Source organism: Amblyraja radiata, chromosome 1 (genome assembly GCF_010909765.2).
Source record: "Amblyraja radiata isolate CabotCenter1 chromosome 1, sAmbRad1.1.pri, whole genome shotgun sequence".
NCBI classification, from domain to species: domain Eukaryota; kingdom Metazoa; phylum Chordata; class Chondrichthyes; order Rajiformes; family Rajidae; genus Amblyraja; species Amblyraja radiata.
Genome location: NC_045956.1, coordinates 115,553,582 through 115,566,957, shown reverse-complemented (window position 1 = coordinate 115,566,957; position 13,376 = coordinate 115,553,582). Strand labels below are relative to the sequence as shown.

The 13,376-nt window shown below is 44.4% G+C and overlaps 1 protein-coding gene across 1 annotated transcript in view; it reads left to right on the top strand.

Moving 5' to 3' along the window:
* mtmr7 (myotubularin related protein 7) overlaps positions 1–13,376 on the top strand; it is a 110,999-nt gene that overhangs the window by 90,855 nt on the left and 6,768 nt on the right. Inside the window, exons 12-13 of the mRNA XM_033029319.1 lie at positions 1,962–2,096; positions 5,253–5,379. Coding sequence (XP_032885210.1) covers positions 1,962–2,096; positions 5,253–5,379 — 262 coding nt within the window. The remainder of the gene's footprint in view (positions 1–1,961; positions 2,097–5,252; positions 5,380–13,376) is intronic.

The following is a 13,376-nucleotide window of genomic DNA, read 5'->3' as shown; positions in this document are numbered from 1 at the left end:
AATTCTTTGAAGAAGTGAACAGTGGGACAGACAGGGAGAGTCAGTGGATTGTGCTTACTTAGATTTTCAGTAAATAAGTAAGTAAGTTTTATTTTATAGCACGTTTAAATCAACTCGCGTGAAACCAGTGCTTTACATAAAATAAATAATTAAGTTTCCGTACATACATAGAAAAAAATTAAAAAAAAGAAAAAGTGACACAACACATTATAGAATTACAACAACGAATGTCCCCCCACAAAGAATCAAAATGTTTCAATGTGGGGGAAGCACCAGAAAGTTAGTCCTCTTCCTCTGTGGCCACCCGAGGTCTGGGGCCCAATTTGTGGCCTTGCGGCCACTCCGATGTTTTCAGTCCCTCTTGCCGGGAAGCTGGAACTCCGGCATCGGGTGAACACTCCTCAGCAGCGGCTTGGAATGACTAGAGCGGCCGCTTCCTCCTAGAGACCGCGGCTCCCGAAAGTCTTTGATAAGGTGCCACAACGTTTGTCGGCAGTGGCTTGTACTCGCTGGAGTTTAGAAGAATAAGGGGGGACTCTCATTGAAATATGCATAATAAATGAAAGACTTGGATGGAGTGGATGTGGAGAGGATGTTTCCACTAGTGGGAGAGTATAGACTAGAGGTCATTACCTACACCAAAATACCATCCTGGAAAACTTTCCAATCAAGTTCAGGGCCGCAGCCACAGCCACAGAGTTCTGCCTTGTTGAAGTGCATAACGACCTACTTCTCACCAATTGACTTCCGGCGACGGTGTAATCCTGCTCCATCGCGACCTCAGTGCCGCATTTGACACTGTCGACCAACACATCCTAATGTACGTGGTTGGTATTGATGGCACACTCAAATGATAGGAATTTCTCTACAAACATAGATAACTCTTTATTCCTCCCCAGCAAGCCTCAGCTGCGGGGTTCCACAAGGCTCCACCCTAGGCCTCATCTCTTCTCCCTGTATATCTCCCCTTAGGCCAAGTCATTCAAAGGCATGGCATTTCATCTGCAGCGAGACTCCTGACGGGCACCCGAAAAAGGGACCACATCACCCCGATCCTGGCCTCTCTCCACTGGCTCCCTGTGCGGTTCCGAATCAATTTCAAGCTCCTTCTTTTTGTTTACAAACCCCTTAACGGGCTCGCCCCCACCAACATCAAAAATCTGCTTACCCACCACACCACCTCCAGGTCCCTCAGATCGGCCGACGGGGTTACTGAACATCCCGTGGTCTCGGCATAAGCTCTGGGGCGACTGCGCTTTTGCGGTTGCAGCTCCTAGACTATGGAACAGCATCCCTCGTCCCATCAGAACTGCCCCCTCCATCAACTCTTTTAAGTCTAGACTTAAAATTTATTTCTACTTTCAAGCCTTTCTTGAGGTCCTCTGAGAGAGTGCTGTATGTATGTATTTATGTATGTATTGTTGATCTATGTACCACTGCACTAGTGTAAAGCACTTTGGTCAACGAGAGTTGTTTTTAAATGTGCTATAGAAATAAAATGGACTTGATTTGACTTGATTGCCTCAGAATTAAAGGATGTTCTTTTAAGAAGGAGATGAGGAGAAATTTATTTAGTCAGATGGTAGTGAATCTGTGGAATTATTTGCCACAAAAGCCTTCGGTGGCCAAGTCAATGGATATTTTTAAGGCAGAGATAGATAGATTCTTGATTAGTATTGGTATCAGAGGTTATGGAGTGAAGGCAGGAGAATGGGGGGGGGTTAGGAGGGAGAGATAGATTAGACTTTTTGGGCCGATGGCCTAATTCTACTCCTATCACTTATGACCTTATGATTTTTTGGACAAATAAATTTGTAAGTCATCCTTAATACAATATATACAGCAGATCTTTGTTAGTTGTATATTTAATAATCTGTATTTTCTGCTGGATCTTTTTATCAATTCACTCTGACAGGTGGAAGTTGGTTTAACTGTGTTGTAATTCTTTTCTTTTTTGACAGAATTAAGGAGAAAACTCATTCACTATGGGCTCATCTGTGGAAAAATTGTATAGATTATAAAAATCCCCTGTATAGACAAAATCATAGTCAAACTCAAGGAGTCCTGAGGCCTCATACAGCTCCATCTAACTTCAGGTTGGTGCATTATTTTGGCATTTCATTATTATTTTACACCACTATCTATGAGAACAAATTAGAAGGAAAACACTTGTCTCAATATTTTGCTGTTAATATCCTTGGACTGTCTCAAACACACAATAGCTCGTGAATTGCTTTTGAATTACATCTACTTTAGGATGGCACAGTGGTGCAGCTGGTAGAGCTGCTGCCTCACAGTGCCAGAGACCCATGTTTGATCCCAACCTTGGCGCAGAGTGTGTGAAGTTTTCACATTCTCCCCATGACCACGTCGGTTTCCTCCAGGTATATTTCCTTTTTCATCCCAAAGACAAATGGATTTGTAGGTAATTTAGCCTCTGTAAATTGCTCCAATGATGCGAATGTGGAATAACATAGAACTAATGTGATGGTCGGTGTGGACTCGGTGGGCCGAATGGCCTGTTTCCTTGCTATATCTTTTAATTTCAATCGTCTATTTTGAAGAAAAATGCAACAGGTGATGTGTCCACAACAAAGTCCCAGAAACAGCAGTTCAAAGAACAATCCCATTATAATAGTCTGGGGTGGAAAGTAAATGCTGGCCAACACAATGGGAGAAACTATTTGCAAGTATTCATATGGTGTAATGAGATCTATTACAACCACTCAGAGAGGAAAATGTGACGTGATCAATTTCTAATTTGAACAGTCACCTAAAAAATCGCTGAATTGTGGATTTACTGCCAAGATTGCTAGTTTAACTTCTGGACTGTGACTGCCAATTTTACCCAACTACTGCTGGTTAAGAATCTCTTCCTTGGGCTCTAAACGTTTTATTTGTGTGCCTCTTCTTACTCAATAGATTTCCAATTGTTTTACTCCCTCAACATGAAGCTGTTTTTATAAAATCTTCCCCAATGAGTAATTAGGCATAGAGTACTGGTTGCAATACCAAAATACCCTTGCAGCCCATTTACTGAATGACTATTATTGATCATTATCAATGAACATGTTAGAGAATGCAAATCTTTAGAGACCATCTTTGTTCACACCTCACCCAAAACTAACAGTTTCACAATTGTCTGAACATTATTCATTATCTGAATATACAGTACAGATAGTCCCAAAATTACAAAATGTCATCGATTTATGGGAACAAATTAAAAAGGATTTTGGCTAGTTTAGAGTTTTACTTAACCATTACTTACAGCCATAGATACAGTATAGAAACAGGCCCTATGGCTCAACTTGCCCACACCTGCCAATGTGTCGCAGCTACACTAGTCCCACCTGCCTGCGTTTGATTCATATCCCTCCAAACCTGAACTATCCATGTGGCTGTCTAACTGTTTCTTAAATGTTGGGATAGTCCCAGTCTCAATCTCCTCCTCTGGCAGCTTGCTCCATACACCCACCACCCATTGTCTGAAAAAGTTACCCCTCAGATTCCTATTTAATATTTTCCCCTTCACCTTAAACCTATATTCTCTGGTCCTCGATTCACCTACACGGGACAAGAGACTCTGTGCATCTACCCGATCTATTCCTCTCATGAGGAATGTTTTCATTGACCACATAGAAAGTGCTTGTTGAGAGGTTATTCCTGGTATTGTTAATGCCGAACAACAATTTTTACATTTATTATTGACCATTAATTTTCTTTCTTTATCAATGCAATATTTGACTTTATGAAAACTGAACAGGATTATAGATGATTCATCAGTTAGATATAAGGGTCATGACTTTTCTTGTATTTTTGAACTGATACTATTGAATGTTGGAGAAGGCAGACATGAAGTATGAATAATAGGAAATATGTAAGAGGAAGATTCAGTGCAATCATACTATTTCCTTTTACAAAGTAATTGCTCCAACTCTATTTCTTTTCTACAAGTCAGATAAGCTTCTGTGAGACATAACTTCAGAATGCTGAAACAAAACCAGACATTACTGGAAGCAAGTTCAAGTCCACACATTTTTGGAGTAGAATTAGGCCATTCGGCCCATCGAGTCTACTCCACCATTCAATCATGGCTGACCTTTGCCTCCTAATCACACTTTCCTGCCTTCTTCCCTTAACCCTTGACACCCATTCTAATCAATAATTTGTCTATAGAGGAAAAGACTACAAAAAGTAGTAAACACTGCCCAGTCCATCATCGGCTCTGACCTTCCTTCCATCGAGGGGATTTATCGCAGTTGCTGCCTCAAAAAGGCTGGCAGTATCATCAAAGACCCACACCATCCTGGCCACACACTCATCTCCCTGCTACCTTCAGGTAGAAGGTACAGGAGCCTGAAGACTGCAACAACCAGGTTCAGGAATAGCTACTTCCCCACAGCCATCAGGCTATTAAACCTGGCTCGGACAAAACTCTGATTATTAATAACCCATTTTCTGTTATTTGCACTTTATCAGTTTATTTATACATGTGTGTATATATTTATATCATGGTATATGGACACACTTATCTGTTCTGTAGTAAATACCTACTCTGTTCTGTGTGCTGAAGCAAAGCAATAATTTAATTGTCCTATACTGGGACACATGACAATAAACTCACTTGAACTTAAAAATATCCACTGACTTGGCCTCCACAGTCTTCTGTGGCAATGAGTTCCACAGATGAACTACCATCTAAGTAAAGAAGTTCCTCCTCACCTCCTTTCTAAAAAAGCACCCTTTAATTCTGAGGCTATGACCTCTGTTCCTAGACTCTCCCATCAGTGGAAATATCCTTTCCATATCCACTCTATGCCTTTCATTATTCTGTAAGTTTCAATGAGGTCCCCCCTCAACCAATGCTGTCAAACGCTCGTCATATGCTAACCCACTCATTCCTGAAACCATTCTTGTAAACTTCGTCTGGACCCACTCCAGAGCCAGCACATCCTTCCTCAGATACAGGGCCCATATTTGCTTACAGTACTCCAAATGCGGCCTGACCAGCGCCTTCTAGAGCCTCAGGAAACACTCAAGGAAAGGCAGCATCTGAAGAGAAAGGAACTGTTAACGTTTCAACTCTGAGACCCTTTGTCAGAACTTGAATGCAACTCTTTCTGTATCCACAGATGTTGCCAGAGTGCTTCATGCGTTTTTTGTTTTTATTTCAGATTTTCGGCGTTGCCAAAATTTGGCTCAAATAATTCCTGCCATTTGGAAATACTAATTGGAGATTGTGTTTTGCACAGGTTTTGGAGGAGTATGTATAACCGGTTTGAAAAAGGAATGCATCCTCGACAATCTGTTACTGATTTCTTGATGGCCGTGAGGGAGGAAACACAGCAGCTGGAAGAGGAACTTGAAATGCTAGAGGAGGTAATTCTTTTTAAACTTATTGTTAAATGCCCACATAGAGCTTTGTGCTCAAGATAGTGAAAACAACTGAAGAGAATGTAGCTAAAGATTTGGTGAGACAACAGGATAAGAAGGGCAACACAAAAATGGTTAGATACGTTCCATGGATGTCAGGGATGGGGTTTCTCTTATTTTAAATAAATTACCTGGACTTATGAAGGAAACAACAGTGGAAATTACTGATGGCTCCATTCATTGAAGCACCAATGATTCTGAAAAATTGCTGGTGGATTGTGGTAAGTGACCCTTATTTGACCCTTATATTCCATTCCAGTGTTCATACTTTCTCCTTTTATGTGAATACATTTTGTGCTTGGGGTACTGCTTCAAAGGAACTGGCCACCTTTTGTGACTCCAGTTATATAGATAGAGTAGATGGCGTACATGCTCCTGCTCCTATTTCTCATGTTCTCATGTCCAGTTGGCACAGTTGAGGACTTAATTTTATTGCAAAGTCAGATGGCCAGTGGTTCAGCTTTCATTGCGACAAAAGATGAATGACATCTAGGATGATTCAACTTTGATCATCAATCAATCAATCAATCAATCAAAGACTTTATTGTCATTCAAAAATACACCAACAAATGCAAGTCTGAACGAAATTTTGTTGCATCTGGCTCACCGTGCAACATAAAATAACAAAAGGATAAAATAGATAGAAAGATAAAATAGATAATAGTGGCAGCACATTATATGGAATTCAAGAGTCTGATGGCTCGGGGGAAGAAGCTGTTGCAAAACCTGGCCGTTCTGCTCCTTATACTGCGATACCTTTTGCCCGAGGGCAGCAGAGTGAACAGTCCATGGTGGAGATGTGTGGGGTCTTTTATAATGATGTTGGCCTTGGACAAGCAACGTTTGCACGCAATGTCCCGGATTGAAGGAAGAGAAGTCCCGATGATTTTTTCAGCCGCCCTCACCACTCTCTGCACGGACTTCCAGTCGGAGGCTTTGCAGTCCCCAAACCAGGCAGAGATGCAGCTGGTCAAAATGCTCTCTATGGTTCCACTGTAGAAAGTGGTGAGGACGGGATGGGGAGGTGAGCTCTTCTCATCCGGCGCAGAAAGTGCAAACGCTGCTGCACTCTCTTAACTAGTGATGCGATGTTTTGTGACCAGGTCAGACTGTAAGCACCATTTACTGCTCAGGGATGACATAGAATAGTACAATATATGAACAGCTCCTTTGACTCACAATATCATACATGATGCTGTTAAATTAAATGAAGAGAAACTCCAGAGTCTAAAGAAGCCAGCAGGTTAAAACAGTGCTTTGTAACGTTCTGATTGATTACAAGCATGACTGAGGCAATATACTGATGGAGTTTAGTTTAGTTTAGAGATACAACGTGGAAACTGGCCCTTCGGCCCACGGGGACCCACCGACCAACGATCGCTGCACATTAACACTATCCAGCACACACTAGGGGCAATTTGTACATTCACCAAACCAATTTACCTACAAACCTGTACGTCGGGAGGAACCAAAGGTCTCAGAGAAAACCCACACACGGGGAGAACATACAAACTCCGTACAGACAGCACCCGTAGTCGGGATCGAACCCGGGTCTCCGGTAAGGCAGCAACTCTACCACTGCGCCACCGTGTGGCCCCTGCCGCCCCAGTAACAGTGGTTATTAAGAGAACAACTCTGCTTTCCTCTCTTTTGATGGCAATATTTGCCCTTCCATTGCTGCCTGTGAGCTGTGGACCCTGCTGTCCGCCAAGAGTGCAGCTACCCATGCTGCAACCATGCAGTCCAATGTTGTATCATTCAGCCTACAAGATTGTCAAAGTTGTTCTCCAGTGAGAGTTAACAAACCATCACCTGTCACAATGTATGCATTGGAGTAGAATGGCAGAAGAGTGTGAGGACAAGCAAAAGGGAATGATATGGGTGACCAGTTTAATATTTCATTTCAACGTGATAAATTTGATTTACAGTTTTGGGTTAAATTAATTATTTTGTGTAAGCTTTGATTTTGGTAATGTGGCCAAGCACATACTGTGCTGGTCTGCAATTGGGATGGTAAAATGGGGATTGGTGGTGAAAAGGGTTTTGAGTCGCACTTACAAACACACCAACATTGCAAAATACCCAACCAGGCCACAACCCCTTTTGCCTTCTCTTCCTCACCCGCTTACTCCTACACAGCAGCTTGCCATGAACTGGTGATAAAGCCTTTGCTCTCATGGAAAATTAGATCAGTGACCAGTTAAGTTCCACAAGGATCTGTGCTATGCTCTTAATAAAATTGATTTACAGAGGGATCTTGGAGACCTAGTCTGTAACTCTCAGAACGTGGCAACACAAGTAACAGAATGGTAAAGTAGACATATGGCATGCTTGCCTTCATTGGCCGGGCTATTGAATATAAGAGTCAAGAAGTCATGATGAATCTTAATGGGACTTTGTTTAGGTTGCAGTTGGAGTATTGTGTGCAGTTCTGGGCACCCCAATATAGAAAGGATGTGAAGGCTTTGGATAGGGTGTAGAGGACATTTACTCCTCTTCCCAATTCCTCTGTCTAAGCCGCATCTGTGCCCAAGATGAGGTGTTCCATACTATGATATCAGAGATGTCATTCTTTAGTGAACGAAGGTTCCCCTCTTCCATCATAGATGAGGCCCTCACTAGGGTCTCCTCGATATCCCACAGCTCTGCTCTTGCTCCCCCTCCCCCCAGTCATAACAGGGACAGAGTCTCCCTAGCTCTAACCTTCTACCCCATCAGCCGTCGCCACCTCCAACGGGATCCCACCACAAGCCACATCTTCCCATCCCCACCCCTTTCCACAGAGACCGTTCCCTCTGCAACTCCCAGGTCAACTCGTCCCTTCCCACCCAAACTACCCCCTCCTAAGGTTCTTTCCCCTGCAACCGCAGGAGATGCAACACCTTTCCCTATACCTTCCCCCTCCACTCTGTCGAAGGACCCCAACAATCTTTTCAGGTGAGGCACCTCCTCCAACTGTATCCTCTGTTCCAGGTGTGGACTCCTATATATCTGCGAGACTAAGCGCAGGCTCAGTGATCGTTTCACGGAGCACCTCCACTCAGTTCAGCTAAACCTACCTGATGTCCCGGTTTTTAAACACTTTAACTCCCCCTCTCATTCCCGTACTGACTTTTCTTGAGTGAGGCCCAGCGCAAATTGGAAGAACAATGCCTCATATTTCGCTTGGGGAGCTTACAACCAGCGGAATGAACATTGACTTCTCCAACTTCAAGTAACCCTTGCTTTCCCTCTCTCTACATCCCTCCCCCTTCCCAGTTCTCCGACCAGTCTTACTGTCTCCAACTACATTTTATCTCTATTTGCTTTGAACAGAGAATTACAAAAAAAGCAGCTAACTCCCAGCCACCAATGATCTATTCTACATTTTACTTGATCTCGATTCCTCTTGTCCTATTTTCACACTTTACACTTCCTTATTTATGTATCGCCCTCTCCCCTGACATCGGTCTGAAGAAGGGTCTCGACCCGAAACGTCACCCATTCCTTCTCTCCAGAGAAGCTGCCTGTGGCCCTGAGTATTTTGTGTCTCCCAGAATGATGCCTGGATTTGGGAGTATTAGCTAGAGGAAGAGGTTGGATAGACTTGGATTGTTTTCTCTGGAATGCCAGGGGGTTGAGGGGAGACCTGATAGAAGTATTTAAATTAATAGAGGCATAGATAGAGGATACAGTCAGAACATTTTACTAAGATGGAAATATCATATACTAGAGGGCATACCTTGAAGATGAGAGGGGCAAAGATGAAAAGGGATGCATCGGGCATGTTTTTTTATACAGAGGGTGATAGGTGCCTGCGACACGTTGCAATAGAGTCATACAGCGTGGAAACAGGTCCTTCGGCCCAACTTCCCCACACCAACTAACTATTTTATCCATGTACCTATTTAAATGCATCTTAAACATTGCAATAGTATCTGCCTCAACTACCTCCTCTAGCAACTCATTCCATATACAAATATCCCTCAGGTTCCTACTAGATCATTCCCCCCTTACCTTAAACCTCTGTCCTCTGGTTCTCAATTCCCCTACGCTGGGCAAAAGATTGTGCGTATTTCTCTCTTAATTTTGTACATCTCTAGAAGATCACCCCCCATCCTCCTGCACCACAAGGAATAAAGTGCCAGCCTGCTCAATCTTTCCCTATAGTTCATGCCCTTGAGTCCTGCCAACACCTCGTAAATCTTCTCTGCACCCTTTCAAGTTTGACAACATCTTTCCTATAACATGCTGACCAAAACTGAACACAATACTCTAAACGTGGCCCCACCAACATCTTGTATAACTGCAAAATGACCTCCCAACTGCACTCAATACTCTGATGAAGGCCAAAGTGCCGAAAGCCATTTTGACCATCAATCTACCTGTGAAGCCGCTTTCAAGGAACAGAAAACCTGCACTCCTAGATCCCTCTGCCCTACAACACTCCCCAAAGCCCCACCATTCACTGTGTAGATCCTTCCCATGTTAGATTTCCCACAATGCAACATCTCACATTACTCTGTATTAAATTTCATCAACCATTCTTCAGCCCATCTGCCCAACCGATCACGATCCTGTTGCAATTTTTGACAACCATCTTCTCTATCTACAATAACACCCACCTTTGTGTCATCATCCAACTTGCTAACATTCTCATCCGAATCATTGATATGGATGACTAACAGCAATAGGCCCAGCACGATCCCCGAGGCACACCGCTAGTCACAGGCCTCAAGTCTGAAAACAAACCTTCAACCATCACCCTTCCATGAAGGCAATTTTCTGTCCATTGAGCTATCTCTCCTTTGGATCCTAAGAGATCATGCTGGGGTGGTGGCAGAGGAGCATACGATAATGGCATTTAAGAGACTCTTGAATACATCCATGAATATTCAGAGAATGGAGGCATATGGATTATGTGCAGGCAGATAAGTTGGCTTAGGCATCATGTTGAGCACATTGTAGAAACATAGAAACATAGAAAATAGGTGCAGGAGTAGGCCATTCGGCCCTTCGAGCCTGCACCGCCATTCAATATGATCATGGCTGATCATCCAACTCAGTATCCTGTACCTGCCTTCTCTCCATACCCCCTGATCCCTTTAGCCACAAGCACCACATCTAACTTCCTCTTAAATATAGCCAATGAACTGGCCTCAACTACTTTCTGTGGCAGAGAATTCCACAGATTCACCACTCTCTGTGTGAAGGTTCACTGTGTGAAGCACTCATTGTGTGCCGAAGGATCTGTTCCTGTTCTGTATTGTTATACATTCTACTTTGAATGTTGACCCCTTTTCTGTTGAGTCCTTCATTGCTCCTCTGGGGTAGTGGAAGCAGAGTTTCAGCAATGTAATAAAAAAGAACGGCAGATGCTGGTTTATACCAAAGATAGACACAAAACGCTGGAGTAACTCGGCGGGTCAGGCAGCATCTCCGGAGAAAATTGATAGGTGATGTTTCAGATTGGGTCTGAACCAGAGTTTCTGCAAGTTGTTTATCTTCTCTGTGAGTGGGAGCATGGTGTTCTTTTCATGTGTACATCTGTCTTATCTGTGTGGGTTGCTTGGCAGAGTCATGAGTGTGCCATCAATCCTTGTCTCTCAGTAATCACCCTCTTGGTTTGTCACAATGGTTGGAAGCCACAATGTGATATGGACGGCCTTACAGCAAGAGCTTTGTTAACACAGCCAGGTCACTGACTGTTGACAAGGATGATTTAAGGGCCTGATACACGAGCATGTGACCTGCATGCGGCAAGCGCGACCAAACCGGAAGCGGGGGCCGCGCGGAGGTCGAGTGATCCCCGTACAGGGCCGGTCCCACCAGCATTCGCGTGCATGCGGTGAGCGCGACCAAACTGGAAGCGGGGGCCGCGCGGATGTCGAGTGAGTGACGTGAAGTTCGAGCGAAGTCTGCGGGAAGTTCGTGCGTGACTTACGCCGTCAAGACGATGCGTACGGCGTCAAGATGCCGCGTATGCCCGTCGAGGTGGTGCGTACGGCATCGAGGTGGCTGCAGGCCGGCAGGCCGTGGCCGCGCGGAAATTTTGGACATGGTCAGTTTTTCGGAGCCCCGCGCGATATCGGGACCAGCTCCGCACAACTCCATACGGCTCCGGTGATTGAAGTGGGACCGGCCCCACGAGGCCGTATGGCTCAAGCGACCACGTTAGGTCGCGCTTGCCGCATGGAGTCGCATGCTCGTGGGACAGGCCCTTTACTGTCCCTGACGTGCAGCAAACCAAATAACGAGGGAATAGAATCATTTGCCATTGCAGAAGTTTTCAAAGTTGAGGAAATCCCATTTTGCACCAATGAGGGGATAAACTGAAATCCTGCCAAGTCCTGAAATATTGACAGTTCCTCTTTTCACAAATCTTGCCTGACTTGCTGAGCTTTTTCTGTACTCTCTGTCTGTATTTCAGGTTTCTAGTATTTGCTTTTTTATTAATATTCAGGAGATCCTGCAAAATTGAATTAAGGGGGCTAGATAGCAAATTAAAATGTAAAACATATTGGATTGTAATCTCTCAGTTACTTCCAGTGCTGCTTGCTGGCAGGTAGGGACAAAAAGGTGGGGTATATGAATGTGTTGCTGAAGAGATGGTGACAAAGGGAGAGATTTTAGATTTCTTGTACTACTCTGATAGATTCCATGGAAGATAGGGGCATGTACAGGTGTCTTCAGTTTGACAATTTTTTTTTGTTGAGAAAATGTCTGAACGTCTTGATGAGAGTAATGTGGTTGATAGTCAATGTGAACCATATGAAGGCCTTTGAAGTCCCACATGGGAGACTGATCTAAAATAGGTCATTGGCATATAGGATAGACTTTTTCATGACTCCCTGACGAGCTCAATGCGTTTTACGCACGCTTTGATAGGGAAAACACCGATGTGCCTTCCCGAGCCCCCATTCGCTGTGATGGTATTTCAGTCTCAGTCACAGAGGCCGACGTCAGGAAATCCTTCAGAGGGGTGAACCCCCGAAAAGCACCTGGACCTGATGGTATACCTGGTTGTGTTCTAAAAACCTGTGCGGACCAACTGGCTGGAGTATTTATGGACATTTTCAACCTCTCACTTCTGAGGTCCGAGGTTCCCACCTGCTTCAAAAGGGCACCAATTATACCAGTGCCCAATAAGAGTAAGGTGACGTGCCTCAATGACTATCGACCAGTGGCACTAACGCGGTGGTGATGAAGTGCTTCGAGAGGTTGATCATGGTGCAAATCTACTCCTACCTCGACAAAAACCTGGACACACTGCAGTTCACTTACCGCCACAACAGAACAATGTATGGATGTGATCTCGCTGGCCCTCCACTCCGCTCTGGACCACTTGGACAACTAAAACTCATATGTCAGGCTGCTATTCATTGATGGTACACAAAAATGCTGGAGAAACTCAGTAGGTGCAGCAGCATCTATGGAGCGAAGGAAATAGGCGACGTTTCGGGCTGAAACCCTGCTATTCATTGATTACAGCTCGGCATTTAATACAATCATCCCCTCCAAGCTGGTTACCAAACTCGCAGAACTGGGTCTCTGTGCATCCCTCTGCAATTGGGTCCTTGACTTCCTCATTCACTGACCAGTCTGTTCGTATTGGTGGAAATGTGCCAGACTCAATAACAATCAGCACGAGAGCACCTCAAGGCTGCGTGCTCAGCCCCCTGCTGTACTCACTCTATACTCATGACTGCGTAGCCGGTCATAGAGTGAACTCCATCATCAAGTTCGCTGAGGACACCATTGTTGTGGGACGTATCACTGATGGGGATGAGTCAGAGTATAGAAGAGAGATCGAGCGACTGTCCATATGGTGCCAGCACAATAACCTGGTCCTCAACACCAGCAAAACCAAGGAACTGATTGTGGACTTTGTAAGGAGTAGGATGGGGACCCACAGTCCCGCTTATACCAACGGTTCGATGGTTGAAAGGGTCAAGAGCTTCAAA